Below are 19,581 nucleotides of genomic sequence, written 5' to 3'. Positions count from 1 at the left end.
GGCGGCGCTCCGCCACCCTCTCCTCGATCCTGCGCTGCAGCTCCAGCACGCGCTCGTCTTGGGAGGGCGCGCCCGTCACCGCCTGGGCTTTCTTCTGCTCCCACCTGGCCAGCGACAGATTGGGTTTAGGAGTGGCGGTCTGAAACCCGGCACCGCCCGGGGCAGGGTCACCTTGCACAGGGTTCGCCTGGGGTCCTGCTAGCATCCCTGCCCTTATGTTTCTTTTTTAAAAAATATTACATTCATCCGGGAGTGGTGGCGCACAGCTGTAATACTAGTGACACGGGAGACTGAGGCAGTTCGATCACAAGTTCAAGGCCAGACTCAGCAACTTGGTCTCAAAATATAAAATAAAAAAGGGGGCTGGATTTAGCTCAGTTGGTAGAGTGCTTGCCTTGAATGATGCACAAGGCCCTGGGTTCAATCCCCAGAACCAACAAAAACAAATAAAATAAAAAAGTCTAGGGATGTAGCACAGTGGTAAAGCGCCTCCAGGTTCAATCCCCTGGAGTTTGGAGGGAGGGTTAGTATGCAAAAGTCCCTTTTATCTCACTCTCTTCTTGACTCTCTTGTGCCTAGAGTTCCTTGTGCTTAGAGGTGACTACTGCTAATTTCTGTGGTGTGTGTCCTTGCACACTGTCTCCACACATAGGCAATTTCCCTGTCTCATCAGTAGGTCTTGTTCCCTGCCAGAGTTGACAGTAACTGCACATCACAGTGTAGTGCATGTGTGGGTTCTCTCTCCTATGTCCACACTCCCTGTTGACTGTCCTGTCCCCCCCCCCCCCAGAAAAATGCTCCTGCTGAATTACTGCTGTTGGGGCTGGTTGCACACATGGGGTAGGGCTCCAGAAACTTGTTATCCAGAGCAGGGCCCTTAGAGACACTCTAACAACTGCTTTTGGGGTCAGCTGGGACCAGGTCAGCAGCTGGGAAGTGGTGAAGTTTCCAGGATGTGTACCACTGTGGGACCTGCTGTGGCCTGCAGCCCTCCCTGAGCAGTCCCTAGTTGCATGTGCTTTATCTGAATTACAGCCAGAGCAGCAAGTGGCTCAGAGGACCAAGGGTGATGGATTTCTCCCTCTTTTTCTCTTTTCTCCGTCAGACCTGTCTTCACACGCCACCCCATTCCCACTCTGGAGCCCAGTGTGCTCTGCTGTAATAGTGAGGGTATTGAGGCATGGGGGACCAAGCCAAGATTCAAAGGTTAGCATGACCCTGGTTAGAATGGGGAGATACCTACCTGTGCCTGACTGGGTTGCCAAGTGACAGGCGCATGGGTCTGGAAAAAGTCATCATAGTGTCCCCAGAAGCAAAAAGCAAAAAGGTATGTGTGTGTGTGTGTGTGTGTGTGTGTGGTGCGTGGGAGCGCGCACACGCACATATACATGCACATTCATATGCTGTGTTTGATCCAGACCCTGGTGTAAAAAAAAAAATTTACAACAAGCAATCTTTAAAAGGTTTTAGTAGTCTTGGGATGCCTGGAAAAATGTGAATACAGAGGGGTCATTTAAAAGATGTTGGGATTTTTTTGTTACCTTTCCTGGTTGTGCCAGTGCTTTGGTTATGTAGGACACTCTTCTTTTTTAGAAGATGCATACTACATTTTTCAGGAATGAAGCATCTGATTGATGCCTGCGACTACTTCCAAATGGCTGTGCAGACAAATAAATAGCTAGCTGGTTAGATGAAGCACATATGGCAGAAGGTTGTGCACATGGCCTAGGTACAAAGTGGTTATATTTAGGTCATGGGCATGGAGGCCATCACCGCATGATCCCCACCATTTCTGTAGGCCTGAGAATCATCCACTAAACTAGGAGGTGTGGAGGGATTTCCTGCAAGGGGCCTGCCTGGTAGGAGGGTGGAGACTGCTTCAAGTAGACCCACTCTGGGGAATAACTGGCTTGCTGTTCCTTGCGCACCTGGAGGCACCCTTCTGGGTTTCAGGTACCTACCTCATGGCCGCAGTTTTCCCCATGGCCTTGCGGCACAGTGAGATCTGCTCCAATGTGTTCAGTAGCTCCTGGCTCTTGGCACGCTTGTCCTGGATGATTTGATCTCGCTTCTCCTCCTCCTCACGCCTCTGGGTCTCTCTGAGCAGCGCCAGTCGCTCTCGCAGCTCCACAACAGACATTTCCCCCTCCACACCATACCCGGGGATCTGCCAGATGGCAGGGGAGGCTCCAAGCTGGCAGCTATGCAGCCTGCCCCCTGCCCTGCCTGCCTTCCTTCTGTTTCCATTCTGCCTCTGTAACATGCACCTGTCTAGCTTCTCCATCTGGAGCCCACTCTGTAGCCCACACTGGCTGGACACCCTAGCAGGTACCCCTTACCCCATGGGGCCAGACCCCAAAACCAGCTCTCATGGTACCTCCTGTGCTGCCTCTCATCCCATGAACCTAGCTCCTTCCTGATTTCTCACACATGTTTCCAAGAAACTGTCCTCTTAGCCTCTGGATCCATCCAGTCCCAGCCATCTGCTCACCTTGCTCTCCCTGCATTGCCCTTCCAACCTGCCTCAGGGGTTGCAGAGGTCCAGTCTGGTGTCTGTCTTACCAGCAGGTCCAGGCCTACAGCACCCTGAGTGCTGCTGAGTCCACTGCTGGTGGTGCCCCCACTCCATGAATTTGGGGATGGGCAAGATCTGGCTTGGTAGGAATTCTGGATTTGCTGTTCCCAGCACAGAGAATCACGCAGGGTATGAGTTCTGGGGGCTGTGTCCTCACCTGGGTCAGGTCCACCAGCTTGCCCTTGCGTGTGGGCTGTGTCTCCAGTGCACGCAACTGTGAGATGAGTTCACAGCGACGCCTCTGCTCTTCCCTGGCTGCCTCTGCACTGCGCTGCAGCATCTCCCGGCTCTCCTCCATTACCTCCTGAACTTGGGGACCAAGAAGAGTGCTGAGGGCATCCAAGAGTGCCTGGATGGCACTGGACAGAATCCACCTCCCCCTGGGAATTTCATGTTCAGTTTCTGACCAAGTGAGTCATCCTGGGAGGACCTGTCCAGTCCCAGCCCACCCTCCAGTGACCACAGCAGCTCACTCAGCAGGATGCTGGCCCAGGACCCAAGCAGGGAAGAATGGAGCCAAGCAGACCTCCAGGAACCTGGCTCCTTGCCATACCTATCTGCTGTCGGCCCTTCACAAGCTTCATCTGAGCCACTCTGACATTCTTCTGTGCCTCTGTCACTTGTTCCACCAGCTCCTTCATGGACTTGGCCTCTCTGAGCCTCCTCTCAGCACACTGCAGCATCAGCTCAGCTGTCTGCTCAGAGGACTCATCATTGTCAGAGCCCAGCCAGGCTCTCCTCCCATCCTGACCCAGGCCTGCCCTGACACCCCAGGGCTGGCAGTTTCTGGGGGGGTCCTCTTAAGGTTGGAGAAGTCCCCCTGACATCTTCCTCCCTCCCCGTGTGATCCTGGGGCTGAATTTGTTAAGCCACCCGGTCTGGGCTGCCCTGGAGTCAGAGTGCGTATGGTAATGTAAAATAAATGCTCAGAATGGAGAAAGCAGGGTGGGGAGGATACAGAACTTTTGCAGCTTTTCTGTAAATCTTAGGTCTGTCCTAAAGTGAAAGGTTTATTTTTAAAAAATTACTGTAGAGGGGCTCAGCCTTCGGGTTCAATCCCCTGGGACCAAAAAAGAAAAAGGAATTAGAAAATAATTTTGTTGTTATTGTGGGTATTGAACCCAGGATCTTGCACACGTTATGCACACGCTCCACTGCTAGCCTGCACCCCCAGCACCACTTTTGAAATTTTGTAACACGTCAGAGAAATGCTTATGTGGAAGTAGGAGATGAAGAGAAAAAGTGGCTTCTCTCAAGGAGGTAGAGAGGGACCAAAGGTGCCTGGTTCTGTGGCTCCCCAGCTTGGCCACACTGTCAGGGACCGGCAACCAAAGGCTGGAGATCACTCCACAGCAGGGAGACAGCAAGAGCTTCGTGTGGGAGTAAGAAAGAGGAGACTTCTGGCCAAGCAGTGCCTCTCACCTGTTGTAAATGCACACAGAATTGGGAAGTGGCTCACATCCTTGGAGAAGACACCAACTTGGGGGCAAAACTTCCCGGATGTTCAGTTCTATCTCCCTTAGCCTTGACCACCTGTGTGACCTCAGGTAAATTCTGGGTCTTCCTGGGCTTCAGTTCGTTCATTCGTTCGTTCGTTCCTTCCTTCCTTCCTTCCTTCCTTCCTTCCTTCCTCCCTCCCTCCCTTCCTTCCTCTTTTTAATGGTGCAGAGAGATAAGCATTCTACCAACTAAGCTATATTCCCAGCCTTCAGGTTTTTTTTTTATTAAAATTTTTGTTTTTAAAATTTTGGGGGTTTTCAGTGTCTTTGCTGGGAAATCAAAGGCCGTATCCCTTCCTCGGCTGCATGGAGCACAGCACACAGAATGGGGCAAGGGCTCACTGCCCTCTCAGTGGCAGCATGGGCATCAGTACAGCGTCAGGGAGAAGAAAGGAGAGCACAGGGCAGGGGCCATAAATGCGCAGCCACCTGGCCAGGCTGGCAGTGAGGTTGAGGTCACCACAGATGAGTTAGCGAGAGCCACAGCTGGCCCAAGCCAGGATTGATGCCTGGCTGCATCTGAAGGAAGCCCAGGACCACCTTCTGCCTGGAGTTGCTCAGAGGCCAGCAGCCTGCCATGCGTCCCCGGTCCCTGTCTGGAGGTCCATCAGGTCCCGCAGACCTCATCCTGCTACCACAGAGTGCCACTGCACTAGGGCTGCACGTAGAGCTGGCCCCACATGTTCAAGCCCCTGCAGTGGCAGAGCACTTGCCTAGTACACACAAGGCCGGCACTTGGATTCCCAGCTCCAAAAAACAAAGCAAGACAAAACAAAACCAGAACATGCTGGACAGGATTTACGTGACCAGAGCCAAGTGGAAAAGTGCCGCAAGTGCTGCCAAACTAAATGGGCTAATGCTTGGTAAAATGTGCCCACACAACAGTCCCCATGACAACTGGCCTGCAAAGGCTCTTCCCCAGTGGACCTGCTGTTGACACTGGCACAGGTGCTCTGCATTCAACCCCCTGTGCCAATGGGTTAAAAAGCTTTATTCAACATGACTGATTATTCTCATTGTTAAGGAGTTAAGGATGACAGAAGCCATGTTGGGGTCTCCTGATCACAGTGCTCCTGCCCCACAAAGCCTCTCACCAGACTGCACCTTTCTTGCTCCCAGCTCTGGCTTCCAGGGCCCTGCTTTGATGGGCTATGTCCCTCCAGGTGGCCCTCATAAGGCAACTTAGGAGGTTCTTCAGGTCCTTCTCTGGTCTGGGCAAGGAGAGTGCCTGGCTGCTACTACCAGTGCTGCCCTCCTGCCCCTGCACCACCTCTCGGCTTCAACATAGGTCTACGCTCTTCTCTGTGGCTTTCAAACTCCAGGGAATGTCACAGGGATTAACCTCAGGAATGCAAGGGTGAATTGACAGGAAGAAATTACTGGGCTAAGGATGTGAGGATGCACAATTCTAAATATGCATGCACCAAACAACAGAGCTACAAAATATGTGAAGCAAACAAGCACTTGCCTAGCATGCATGAGGCCCTGGGTTCTATCCCTGGTATAAAAAAAAAAAAAAAGAGAGAGAGAGAGAGAGAGAGAAATGATCAAAATGATGCACTAGGGAGGGGAAAATACAATCATATGTGCAGCTGCTGAAAAAGCTGTTCTTAAAACTCAACACTGGGGACTTCCGGGAAGATGGAGGGCACTTTTACCTGACTCTCTCATTAGAGACACCAGCACCCCTGGCTGCTGTCTCTAATATAAACACAGGAAGACTCTGAAAGGGGAAAAGAAGGCAGACTGCCCAGGAGCCGCAGGCCTGAAACCTCTCAGAGTGTGAGTTCTCTGGGTTTTCTGGTGCCAGTGGAGCTGTCAACATAGTAATGCCAATAGGTGCAAACTAAAAAAACCCACCGACGTCTGCCGCTTTCTCTAGCCAAAAGACCAGGAAAAGGGCAGCCTGCAAGGACAGGATAACTCTAGAACCTAACCTCCAACTCCAGGAGGACTGCATAGAATGCTGTGTGGTCCACCTCATTCCCATCAGAGAAGACTGAGGGGGAGCCTGGGCTGGACACTCACCAGGCTGAGCTAAGGTGCACCAGCCGCAAGGTGGTAGCAGAGAAGCCTGCACAGAGACCTGGGGGCTCCATGGAACTTGGACTTCCACCCACCCTTGGTGTGAGCAGAGCCTCTCCCCTACTACCTGGGGTGGCTAAAGGTGCTTTAGACAAAAAAGAGTGATTAAAAGAGAGCTCTTGTTACATCAGGAAGTAAGAATGTCGGGAGCAAACACAGGTACATACAGAGACTTCCTTCTTTCCTGCCTTCTTAATGACGTCTGTGGTTGAAGCAAAAATCATAATGCTGTCTGATGTGACTCTAAATGTATGGAAAGGAAATATTTCAGACAATTCTATAAAAAGGGGAGGGCAAGGGATGTAACATGACACTATGTAAACTATGTCCTGTGCTGCTGTATTTTGGGTCTGGAGTGTCCCCAGGGCCATGTGTTGAAGAGTGGTCCCCCAGCCTGTGGTGTCACTGGGAGACTGTGGAACCTTTAGGAGGAGGGGCCTGGTGGCAGGAAGTCAGGTCATTAGATACATGCCCTAAAAGGGGAAAGTGGGACCCTAGTTCCTTCTCTTCTTCTCTCTTTTATTTCTCAGCCCCCATGAGATGAGCAGCTTTGGTCCACACCTCATGGCACACTCCTGCTGTGATGTGCAACCTTGCCACAGGCTCAAAAGTAATGGGGCCAACCAACCATGGACTGAAACCTCCAAAACTGTGAGGCAAATAAAACCTTTCTTCCTTTTAAGTAATCACAGATATTTTGTTGCAGTAACAGAAAGCTGATCAACACATGAATATATAATGCAATATCTTGAGAAACAATAAAAAAAAGTAAAGAGACGTACTATAATTATATAAACACCATAACTAAATCAAAATGGAATTCTGAAAAAAATTTGCCATTGAAAGGCAACAAAAACAGAGAAACAAACAAAAAGTAGAATAAACAAAACAGAAAGTGGCAGGCTTAAATCTAGCAAAATAACTAATTACATGTAACTGGTAAATATATATCAATTAATAGCAGCAATTAGCAGATTAAAAAAACAAGAAACTTCAAATATAATCACATAGACAGATTGAAAGTAAAAAGGATAGAAAATATATATCATGCACACATTAACCATTAAGCAGAGCTTTAATATCAGATAAATAGACATCAGAGCAAAGAAAATTGCTGGGGACAGAGAGGGTTATTAGATAATAATAAAAGGGTCAAGACCAGGAAGACACCAATTCTAAATAGGCATGCACCAAACAACAGAGCTACAAAATATGTGAAGCAAAATCGAATAGAGCAGAAAGAAGAAGACATAATTTCACAGTCACAACTGGAGATTGTAACACCTCTCCTCAACAACTGATAGAACAACTAGACAGAAAGTCAGCAGATGCACAGAAAAATTCACTATTGTTATGGTTTAGATATTAGGTGTCCTCAAAAAGTTCATGTGTGAAACAATGCAAGAAATTTTAGAGGTGAAATGATTGAGTTACAAAGACTTAACCCAAACAGTGAATTAATCCCTCAATAGGGATTAACTGGGTGGTAACAGCAGGTGGTAAGGTGTGGTGGGAGGAGGCAATCATTTCGGGTGTGCCTTTGGGGTGTATGTTTTTTTCTGTGAAGAGCAGAGCTCTGTCTCTGTGTCCTGGTGTGACGTCCTGAGCTTCTTTCCTCCACCAATTCTTCCGCCATGATGTTCTGCTTTCACTACGCACCTCATTCCACAGCCCTGAGGAATGAAGCTGGCCGTCTATGGAACTGAGCCCTCTGAAATTGTTAGCCCCAAAATGAACTTTTCCTTCTATGATTTTCTTGTCCCTGCAGTGAAAAAGCTGACTAAAACAAGTGCTAACCAGCAGGAGCCAGTCAACGTCCATGAACTATCCAATCACAGCAAGCAGAGTATGTGTTCTCTTGAAGTGTTTCACATAAAACATGGCAAGATAGACAACATCCTGCTTTGCGTGGTGACACACACCCATAATCTCAGGAACTGGTGCAGGAGGATCACAAGTTTGAGGCCAGCCACAGAAACTTTAGCAAAATCCTGCCTAAAAACAAAAATGAAAAAGACTGGGAATGTAGCTCGGTGGCTCAGTGATTGACTGCTCCTGGGTTCAATCCCCAGTATGGGGGTGGGGAGGGGAAGGAAAGGAAATCAATAATAGAAAGATGCGGGAAAGGGGCTGGGGCTGGGGCTCAGCACAGAGCACTCGCCTGGCTCGTGGGAGGCCCTGGGTTTGATTCTCAGCACCACATAAAAATAAATAAATAAAATAGAGGTATTGTGTCCAACTACAATTTAAAAAAATATTTAAAAAAAGAAAGACAACAGGAAAATCTCCAAATGTCTGGAATCCATACAATACACATTTCACTTCTAAATAATTCATGGAGGAAATCTCAAGTGAAATGGAAAAAAATGTGTCAAAGTGAATGAACATAAAATAAAATACATTAAAATTGCAAGACATAGCTAAATCAGTAAATCAAAGGTGATGCATATCACCAAGTGCTTGCAATAGAAAGGCAGAGAATTCTCAAATCAGTAACCTAAGCTCCCATCCCAAGAGCCTAGAAGAAGAACAAAATAAGCAAACAGAGGGAAATGAAGATCAGAAACCAATTTAAAACAGCAAAACAATAGAGAAAATCATCAAAACAAAAAGCCAACTCTTTGGAAAGATGAGTAAAATTGAAAATCTCTAAACAAGAATTGCAGATCAAAAGCAGAAATATACAAATTGGGAATACCAGGAACAAAACAAGTTTTATCATTATAGCCCCTACAGACATAAAAGGATGATAATAGAATATCACACACAACTTCTACACACATAAATTCGACTTTGTCAAATGGATTGATTCTTCAAAATATGCAAACTGTCACAGCTTACCTAATATGAAGTAGATTGTTTGAATAGTCCTACACCCATTTGTCATTTTAAAACTTCCAAAAAAGCAATCCCCCACTAGGGGTTAAGCTCAATGGAAGAGTGCAGTGTTTAGCACTAGAAAGGTCCTGGCTTTGATCTCCAGTACAAATAAACAAGTAAATAAAATAAACTTAAAGGAAAGCAAAAGCCAATCTTCACTTTTTTTTTTTTTTTGGTACCAGGGATTGAACCCAGGGGTGCTTAACCACTGAGCCACATCCCCAGCTCTTTCTAATATTCTATTTAGAGACAGGACCTCATTAAATTGCTGAGGCTGTCTTTGAATTCTTGTTTGCATGTAGAAAAATAAATTTAGGAGTGTTATAACTGCTATTAATGTTGGTAAAATAATGTTATTATTTGATATGAGTTCTTTAATGATAATTCACCTTGGGGTAAACCCAGTTAGGGGTGGAAGTCCTCCTAGTGATATTAATACAATGAGAGTTGTCGAAGTTAGAAGGGGGAGTTTGTTTCATATATTTGAGAGGGATAGGGTGGTAGTTTTTTTGTTATAGTGAAATAATATAAATATGTTAATTGTGAGTATAATGTAAACAACTAGATTTAACATAGTTAAAGTAGGATTAAATGTAATAATTGCTATTATTCAGTTTATATGTGCAATTGATGAGTATGCTAGATTTTTTTAAATTTTCTAGTTGTAGTTGGACACAATACTTTTTATTGTTGCACTTATTATTTTTACGTGGTGCTGAGGATCGAACCCGAGGTGAGTGCTCTACCATTGAGCCTCAACCCAGCCCCTTGCTAGAATTTTTTATAGTTGAGTTTGATTACGTCCTCCTCAGTCTCCTAACATGATGGATAAAATCGCCATAGATAATATTAAAGGAGAGTTAATAGGTGGTGCAATTTGGTATACAATGGAGATTGGAGCGATTTTTTGTCATGTTAGTAGAATTAGTCTTGATATAAGCAGAATTCCTTGAATAACTTCTGGAATTCAAAGGTGAAATGGAGCTAGTCCTATTTTTGATAGTAAATATAAATAATGAGATTTGGTTACACGAGCTGGTTAATGGGATCCTCCTGTCTTAGTCTCCCCAGCTGCTGGGATTATAGGTGTGCACTACTAGGTCTGGCTTAGAAAAAGCGAATCTTAAAATTGAATGCAAACAGTTAAAAATGGGTCTAACAAAAGAAGTAATTTGGGGCTGGGGTTGTAGCTCAATGGTAAGAGCTTGCCTACCATGTGTGATGTACTGGGTTTGATCCTCAGCACCACATAAAAAATAAATAAATAAAATAAAGGTATTGTGTCCAACTATAACTAAAAATATTTTTTTAAAAAGAGGTAATTTGAATGATCTTGGAGAGCGTATCCTCTGACCTCAGGGACTCAGTGGGACACATCTGAGGAGAGACATGGCTACAGATTGGACCCATGAGGCCAGTGGGGGCCCTCCTTGGGCACATCTGGGAGACATTGGTAGGCACAAGCACACAGGGGATGCAGGTAGGGAGCATTCACCTAGATAGTCTGTCCTTGGTGGAGAAAGAGCCAGGACTGGCACATCAGGTCTTCTAAAGTGGTAACCTGGACACCCACAAGTCCCCTCCCCCCCGCAAAGCAAACATGTTACATGCAAAGGTGTCCACCACTAGAAGGTTTTGCCAGAATCTCAGGGCTTCCCCAGGGCACCCAAGGATCCATGGATCAAATCTCCCTGCTGATGGGAGTGGGGGGCAGCCTAGAGCAGAATGGCCTGATAGTCCTCTCAGCCCTGGTGACATGAAACTCCTGAAACTTGCCTGCTGGGGAAGGTACAGAGAAACCATGTCCATCCTATGGGTCTTGGAAAGAAATGACCTAGGATTAGCCTGGGAGCCAATGGCACAGGCCTTCAGCTCTCTGCCCACCATGGCCCATGGCTCCTGAGGTCACACAGCTCAGCTGCCCCGTGATCCCAGCTTCTCATATGTGGCACATCACCTCCTCTTTCTTCTGGTCTGCCTTCTGCTTGTTTTCCTGTATGAGGTTCTGCCGGGCCAGGATGGCCTCCTCATGGCTGAGCTTCCCCTGTAGCCGCCGGCACTCGCCTGCAGCCAGCTGCTCCTCCTGGTCCTTTGCTTGCATCTTCTTCTGCCACTCAAGGAATTCAGAGAAGTCCCCAGCTCCATCCACAAGCTTATCAACCCTGGGGACAGAGGGACCAAGGATCAGGTCTACCAGGAGGCCACAGGTTCCCTGGAAGGTAGTGGTCCTCATAGGCATGGGCTGCTACCTACCCCCACACCCAGACACATCACCAACCTACCTACCCCCCACACCCAGACACATCACCAACCTACCTACCTACCTAGCATGTGCCACTACCTAGCATAGACCACCCCTTCATCCACTTGTTTGCTATTATGGTTTGAATTTTTAATGTGCCCCCAAAAGCTCATGTGTTAGGCAATGCAGGAATGTTCAGTGGTGAAATTATGAGACTTTTAATCTCATCTGTGGATTAATCCATTTGATGGGTTAATAATTTAAATGGATTACTGAGTGTTAAATGTCATCCTCAGGTGGGGCTTGGCTGGAGGAACTAGGTTACTGAGGGCATGGCCTGGACAACATCTTCCTCCCTCCCTCCCCCCCCTCACTGCTTTCTAGCTGCCATGAGATGAACAGCTTTCCTCAACCTGCCCTTCCACCATGATGTCTGCTTCACCTTGAGTCCAGAGCACTGGAGTTGGCCGGCCTGAATCTTTGAAATTGTGAGCCCCAAATAAACTCAGTGCCTCATACACGCTAGGCAAGCGCTCTGCCACTGAGCCCCAGCCCCAGCCCCCAACCTGGGCTGGCTTAAGTCCTTGTATTAGGTAGACAGTTTAGCCATGAGCAGGTGGGTAGGGAGGACAGTCAACTGCAATAGCTTACAGGGGGACCTCAGACATGTGAACCCAAGAGTCCACAGGCCACAGGACTGGGGTAATACAAACTTCACAAAGCAGACAAGCAACCGGAAAATGGGAACTAGTATGCCAATCCTCCACAGGTACACTTAATTATAACCCTTAAGGGAACTATTATTTCAAGACCATGTCACACCTGTCCCTTGTGACCAGTCCTCAAACCCTCTCCTTGTAACCAGGTCATCAGGACCCTCACAAAGAAAAATTGCTTAAGGCTCAACAGAGGGGTAATAAGCCTCCTAGGGGAAAGAAAAACCAAAGCTAGAGCAAAGGGACCCAAATCCTTAAAAATCCTGGATCTGCAAGGGCTAGTCCTCCCCGGGCAACCCCTTTGGTGCCTAAATGTCTGTACTCTAACTTTTTTTTTTTCTTTTTTTATACCAGGAATTGAACCCAGGAGTACTAAACCACTGAGCCACATCCCCAGCCCTTTTATTTTTACTTTGAGGTAGGGTCTATCAAGTTGCTTAGGGCCTCACCAAGTTGCTGAGGCTGGCTTTGAACTTGCAATTCTTCTGCCTCAGCCTCCCGAGTCTCTGGGATTGCAGCTGTGCACCAGGGCACTGTATTCTGACTCTTTTAATAAACTCCTGCTGTTAATTTTGAGACTTATTTGAAATTCTTCCTGAGATCGTAGGAACTGGTGGCTGGGAACCCCTTACCCCTTTGCTCTGTGGGTGGGTGCCTCCGCAGTGCTTTCACAGCCATTCACTGACCTTGTGCCTCCAGCCGCACCGACTTCCCAGGAGGTAGTACTCCCTGTAGCAGACCTCTAGCCTCCACCAGCCAAAAGCTGCAAACACCCTAGGAGAACACCTCCGTCCTGCAGGAGAGACTTCCCTGCCTCTCTGTGGCCCACCTACCTGATGACCCCAGCCATGTACCTAGTGACAATACTGATTTATGACTCATTTGCTCTGTTTGTTTCCTCTCCAACAGTGCAGCTTGTCATTCTGAGTAACTTGAATCCTGGGCCTTTATGACTTGCATTTATTTCTCTTAAAGCAGAATTATTTTGTCAACACCCCCTATTGCTGGAACACTCCAGATAAAATAGTTTTGTAGACAAGGTAAATGTTTGGCTTTAGGATGACCAGGATTTTTACCTGCCAAATGTGCCCACTGCCCAGATTGTGGTAAGAGTAGCAGTTAGGGGCTCCTTTTCAGGGACTCCTGTGTGAACTTACTGCTGCAAAGCTGAGCTATACTCTATGGTAATGAGCTTGAGGTGATTAACAAAAGGATGGGGAAAGGCGAGGGCATAGGCAATGGCTCCTCCCAGGAAGGCAGAACTTTCTGTTATTAAGGGCTGGGGCTGGGGCTCAGTGGTAGAGCACTTGCTTAGTACTTGTGAGGCACTGGGTTTCATCCTCAGCACCACATTAAAAAAAATAAAATAAAGGTATTGTGTCCATCTATAACTAAAAAAATTTTTTAAATTCACCTTAAGAAAAAAAAAGTAATGTAAATCAACACCCACAGGACTGAAACTGAGAGAAAAAGAGAAAAAGGAGAGTCTCTGGTACTCATCCCAGCAGACTGGTTTTCATTAGACAATTATCAAAAACTGGGATCAAAAAAGGAAAATGATGGGTAAAATTAGGCCCATGGTACAGCACTGTGGAAGGCTGGGTGGGACAGAGAGAGCCCTTGCTTGGCCCCCATCATTGAAGGGTTCCATGTAGGTATGTTCCATTTAAATTCAGAGAAGTTAAAGAGGTCAGAAGGCCAAGATCACAATGAGAAATCTGATTTGAAATCTCCTGCGAAAACAGGCAGCCATATCAAGATTGACCTTTCACATGAGAGCGGGCAAAGTGGCCTGGGGTGGAGAAGAGAAGTTACAGGGACTCATAAAATTGTAGGGGTTGACAGAATTACGACATTTGGAGGTTTTCTGTGGTGAGCAGGCTGTGCACTGCTCTGAGTGACTATGGGATGAACAGAAGCTCTCAGGCTGTGCCTGCCCTGGTGACTCCATGGTGTGCAGGACAGCAGTCCTCAGGCTACGCTTGCCCTGAGTGACTCCATGGTGTGTAGAACAGCTGTCCTCAGGCTGCGCCTGCCCTGAGTGACTCCATGGTGTGTAGAACAGCAGTCCTCAGGCTACGCTTGCCCTGGTGACTCCATGATGTGTAGAACAGCAGCTCTCAGGCTGTGCCTGTCCTGAATGACCTTATTTTGTAAAGTAGTGGTTTGCCACAAGCTATTCTATTTTGAGTACAGATGCCAAGGTGATGATCCCACAAGTTAACAACCTCCCCTGCCAGGCATCAGTATAAGGAACAAATTGATAAAAAGCACCTATTCAGGGGCTGGGGTTGTGGCTCAGTGGTAGAGCGCTCACCTAGCATGCACAAGGCACTGGGTTCGATCCTTAGCACCACATAAATGTAAAATAAAGATATTGTGTCCACCTAAAGCTAAAAAATTAATATTAAAAAAAGCACCTATTCATGCCAAATTTTCTATGCAACATTGGAGAAATGCTGTCTCGGGTGGTAGCACCCAGCAGTGTTCCATAATGAAATAGAGATGGGGGCTGGGGATGTGGCTCAAGCGGTAGCGCGCTCGCCTGGCATGCGTGCGGCTCGGGTTCGATCCTCAGCACCACATACAAACAAAGATGTTGTGTCCACTGAAAACTAAAAAAATAAATATTAAAATTCTCTCTCTCAAAAAAAAAAAAAAGAAAAAGAAATAGAGATGGTTTTTTACAGGGTCATACCCCCGGTGCCCCCCAGGGAATCAGTGGGGGTACTGTTAAATGGGCCTCTTTCCCCAAGGGCTGGCTGGCCTGGGTGAGGGACTGCTGAGTCCCACAGTACCTTGTGGATAGCTCTTGGCTGGTTGAGCAGGAGCTGTCTGGTGTGTGGGCAGCAGTTCCAAGAGGAGGAACCAGGCGGGCAGCAGGTTTGGAAAGACACTGCTCTAACTGGAGACGGGAAGGAGTCCTCCCGGTGGGTTGGACTGCACTTGAAGAACTGGACAAGGGAGGGACCCCTGTTTAGGTCTTGGCTGGCTTGCAGGCAGTGGCCAAGGGCCTGGTCACATGGTCAGGCAGAAGGGCAATAGGACCTATCAAAGGGATGTCTGACTGGGGCATGGCCTGTGGAACTCTGGGGAGCTCATTAGTGGGATGCGACACATCAGAACAGCTCCCTTGCAAGTCTGCACAGTGACTGAATGACAAGCAGATGTCCCATGTGCTCAGCTTAGGTGGCCACCTGGGTCCACAAAATGAGAGGATGTGGGGAGCGGCAGCAGAGCAGACATGGCCGTCTAGCAGCCAGTCAGGGACCACTACAGGGACAGAGGGGGACACTCAGGCCATAATTCACCTATCATCCCTAAAAATATGGTATGTGGAAAGGATAGAGAAACGCTGAGGCCTCAAGCCCCACCTCGTCATTCCTTAAAATTGGCAGCATTTCCCTTTCTCCCTCCCCCTAACTTTTCTCAACAATCTTATTGCAAGGTCCAAGATGACCATAAGACCAGATGCACCATAAAAGCCAGATATTGGTGTCTCTGAGTAAACTAAGCAACTAAGGATCCAAGTCCTCTACAAGGAGGGAATTCTTTAACACACACACACACACACACACACACACACACACACACACGATGAGTGAGAGATGCCAGACCCTAGCTCTGCACAGTAACCTGATAAAAAGCTGGCCCTTCCTTTGCTCAGGGCAGCCTGATGTCTTGCTCCCAGGACTGTCTCCCCTTTCCTGGACCGTACCCCGCTTCCCCAGTTAAACCTAGGCCTGGGTTTACACTCCTTGCCTTAGCTTCCTTTCTACTGCTACTGGGTCATCAGTGCCCAAAGAACTGCTTTGTCTGCCAGCAAGAGAGGCAGACTGCGGGAGGCCCTGAGCCCTGGGTGGGTAGGGGCCTGCATGTAGCTGTCTGGAGAGCCAGACCCAGGCAGGAAGGGACACTATGCTCATACTCATGTGAGTGGGCCTGAAGGAGTGTCCCACTGGGTTTTCTTCTGCCTAGGTGGATCTGGGATGAGGTTGGGGCATGATACTGCATGACTGCACCAAGGTAAGAGTACCCCTGGGTTTTCTCTCTACGTGATGCTGTGTAGCGTCAGAGCAGAACTGAGTTGGAGGACACCCAGCTGTGTCCATGGTGGCAGCATTGCTTGCTTGGTGGGCACCACAAGTGTTGTAGTGTGAGAATGCAGGAGAAACTGAGTTTGCTTTTCCCTTCAACATCTTTAGTACCCCAGACCCCTTCTCCACTGAGCTGCCCAGCCACCAGGCCTCTCCTCCAGCCTCTGCTCTCAAGGGTGGCACAGAGCAAGACTGGCAGAGGGCCACAGGGAAGCTCTAGTCCCCACCAGTCCCTCACCTCTGCAGCTCTTTTTCCACCTGCTTCTGGTACAAGGCCCCTTCTCGCAGGATGGCAGCAGTGTTCAACTTGATAGGGATATTGTCAGGCTGCAGGAGAGGGAGGGGCTAGTTGGGGGCACTCAGGGGCAGCCAGTGCCCTCCATCGTGCCCTACCCACTTGCCCTTACTCAAGTACTTCCCTCTGCCTCTAGGGCAAGGCCATCCTCAGGGCCCCTGGGTCCCCCAGTTCCTACCCTCAGAGCTTACAGGGCCAGAACAGGTATTGGGAGGTATTGGGGGGGGGTGGTGCCAGGGAGGCCTGACTGGCCAGGAATGCCCCTTACCCTGTAGAAGGTCAGCTTTGGGGATTTTTGGATGTGGGTTGGGCACCCCAGCTTCTTCTTGGAGTCCTGCAGAAGTCAGGCAGAGGCATAGCCTGGCACCTGTGCCCTCTAAGTGCCCCCAGACCTCCTGGGTGGATGCTGGCCCAGCATGCCTAGAAAACCCAGCTCACTCCCCTTTGTCCAACTCCAGTGTTCCCACCCTGGTCCCCAGGGCAGCATCTGCCTTCAGTGTTCTCCTAGGTCTTCTGAGGCACTGGACTGCCCAGGTGGGGGCAAGGAAGATGCAGGGCCTGCTGGGCCTGGGGTCCGTGGTCCCAAGATGGGGCAACTGGGCCTTAGGGCTCAATGTCCTACTCTTTAGCTCCCCCAGGTGTGAGGTCTCACAGCCCCATGCCCTTTCCTGGGCAGCACCCTGAGTCTCTGTCCCCTGCCCAACCTCCTGCGGTCCTGCTGATCCAGCTGGCAGGGGCATGATGAGCCACAGTGTGGGGGTAGAAGACTGTGGTTGCCCCTGGGCATGCCGCTGTGGGGACACGGGGCCTGGGCCCGCCCCGCTGCTGCGGAGGGACTGCCTGTGCTCCAGAATGCGTTCCTCCAGATGAAACTCTCCGTCTCCTGTCCCTTTGCTTTTTCTCCCTGGCCAACATCCCTGGCTTGTCTTGTCATGTAGAAGTGTGACATGCTCAGAGGCACCTGGAAGCCCAGAGATGGCAGCCAGGCTGTTTCCTCCCCTGTGCATCCTTCCTCCTGTGCCTCAGGGCGGGTCCTATCCTGCCCACTCTGGGGGGCTCCAGGGTCACTCCCGCTGTTACTGGGAATCTGCCCATGGTGGGAAAAGGCTCAATTAGTGTGTCATCATGTTGGCATTTTGGCATTGAAAATGATTTTCTTGGTATACCCCAGCCCTTTCTAAAATTTTATCTTGAGACAGGGTCTCGCTCCATTGCCCAGGCTGGTCTTGGACTTGAGATCCTCCCTGGGATCATAGATGTGGCCACCACACCTGGCAGAAGGAGCTTTCCTTGCTGTCATGCAGACTGGCCTTGGGTCTGAAGGGCCACTGTTACCTGCTCAGGTGGCGCTCTGTGTGCCCTGGGCATGGCGCACCGCAGTTCCTCCACGTTCGCCCTCAGCAGCAGCTCCTGCCGAGACAGAACACAGCTCCTGCTCTGCCAGCTTCTACCACGCGTGCCTAGCCATCATCTCCCATCCTCCTCCTGCTTGTCCCACTTTCCCCCTCTCCTAACAGGTCCTGATGGGGCCTCTAGAGAGGCAGAGGACATGTGTGGCCACCTCAGCCTTCAGGCGGTTGTGCCTCTTGATGATCTGCAGCTGCTGTTGCTCCTTGGGCTCCTGGTAGGTACTCCGAGGGACCTGGTGGGGTGGTGGGAGGGAGAATCTTTGGTCAGTGCCTGTGATTTAGAGGGGTCTAGCAAAACCAGCATTTTGGCATTGAAAAGGATTTTGGCATTTGCATGTGACCACAGGGTGGGCAAAGGGGTGGGTGGTGCCAATAACAGGATAGCGAATGGTGACCTGGGCCCCAAGAGAAGTGGGGCTGGAGCAGGACCTGCTGAGCCTTGCCTGGGACCCTGGGTGCTGGTCGGGAGGGACATGCTCAGGCCAGGAGTTGGTGTGGGGTTTGGAGTATGGGATGGGGGTGGGCAGAGGCAGAAGTGAGGTCAGTAGCACTGAGGGCACATTGCTGGCCTGGATGAGATGGCCAGGATCAGCAGGGAGCAAGATGGGGGTGCTGCCAGCTCCCCAGAGTGAGGGAACATACAGACAGTGACTAAGCAGAGGACTGGGAGAATGTCATGGACTCCAGAAGAGTGGGCTGCACCTGAGGGATCCTGCAGTGACCAGGGTAGCCATGGGCACCTCTGCTGGGTTCAGCCATAGGAGGCTCTCCATAACCTGCCAGGAGTCCTGTCCATCAGGAGGCAGGCCAAAGCCAGCCTGGATACCCCTGAACTCCAGACTGCTGAATCCTCGCTCCCACCTCCTTCCTAGTGTCTCGCAGGCTCCACAGACTCAGCGGTGTCCAGCTGGAGCCCTCGTCTTCCCCCAGCCCTCCCAACCCCAGCCTTGCAGACCTGGATCCTGATGCTGTCTGCCCTGAGCCCTGGTCAAGGCCTCAGAGTTATCCTCGAAGGCTATCCTACTCGCACCCATATCCAGTCTTGCCCTTCTGCTTCTCCACAAACTGCCTGTCACTTCCCTCCTCAGCCACGGCAGCCGGAGGGGACTTGTGCTGGCACTGGCCTAACTTGGCTTGTGTCCTGAGTCTGTTCCAGCCAGTAGGTGTGTGACTAGCCCGCTTCCTCCCTTCCCTGCCCCTCCTGGATGTCCTCCAACACTTGAGGGAGGAAGACGCTCTCCCAGGGCCTTTGCTCATGGTCTGTTCTTTCCTTGACAACCCCTGGCCCACTTGCTCCTTCCAGCCCTTACTACCTGGAGTCACAAATGCTTCAATGTTTCTTGTCTCCTTGCCCCATGTAGCTTTCTCCTAAGCACTTGTCGCCAGCTAATACACCATGAGTTTTCTTCATCCTGGTATTCTGTCAGGGTCCCAGTGGGAGAGCCAGCTCAGGAAGGCATGGTGCCCGGCACATCCTAGGCATGTTGTAACTGCTGAACAGGTGAGTGAGTGAACTGGAGAGGCCTTGGCTTGGGAGGGGAAAGGACGTCCTGAGAAGGAACGGGGTGGGGGTGGGGGGTGGGGAGGCAACTAGAAGGAAGAAGCCTACAGCGCTGCAGGGAAGGCAAATGTCCCCCAATAGCTTACCACTTGTGCTGAGAGACACAGAGAGAACAGGAACCAGCATGTGGAGGAGCAGGGCAGGAGCTGTGCCATGTGGGGGGGGAGGGGGGAGGGAGGGGAGAGAGCAGAGGAGGAGAGAGAAAGAGGAGAGAGGAGAGAG

General features: G+C 49.6%; 1 protein-coding gene and 1 non-coding gene across 2 annotated transcripts in view; one reads left to right on the top strand and one right to left on the bottom strand.

The window, feature by feature from the left end:
• Cfap99 (cilia and flagella associated protein 99) overlaps positions 1-19,581 on the bottom strand; it is a 41,655-nt gene that overhangs the window by 5,181 nt on the left and 16,893 nt on the right. The window contains exons 6-14 of the mRNA XM_048783968.1: positions 17,951-18,031; positions 17,725-17,799; positions 16,658-16,723; positions 16,333-16,421; positions 10,997-11,201; positions 3,129-3,270; positions 2,733-2,884; positions 1,962-2,167; positions 4-104 (exon numbers count right to left, since the gene is read on the bottom strand). Of these exons, the coding sequence (XP_048639925.1) occupies positions 4-104; positions 1,962-2,167; positions 2,733-2,884; positions 3,129-3,270; positions 10,997-11,201; positions 16,333-16,421; positions 16,658-16,723; positions 17,725-17,799; positions 17,951-18,031 (1,117 nt within the window). The remainder of the gene's footprint in view (positions 1-3; positions 105-1,961; positions 2,168-2,732; positions 2,885-3,128; positions 3,271-10,996; positions 11,202-16,332; positions 16,422-16,657; positions 16,724-17,724; positions 17,800-17,950; positions 18,032-19,581) is intronic.
• Trnas-uga lies at positions 363-439 on the top strand. Its single transcript is given in 2 exon segments — positions 363-400; positions 404-439. It is a non-coding gene; the product is annotated as a tRNA-Ser (tRNA).

Source organism: Marmota marmota, unplaced genomic scaffold (genome assembly GCF_001458135.2).
Source record: "Marmota marmota marmota unplaced genomic scaffold, marMar, whole genome shotgun sequence".
NCBI lineage: Eukaryota > Metazoa > Chordata > Mammalia > Rodentia > Sciuridae > Marmota > Marmota marmota.
Note: the sequence above shows the minus strand (reverse complement) of the source record. Positions and strands in the feature narration are given on the sequence as shown.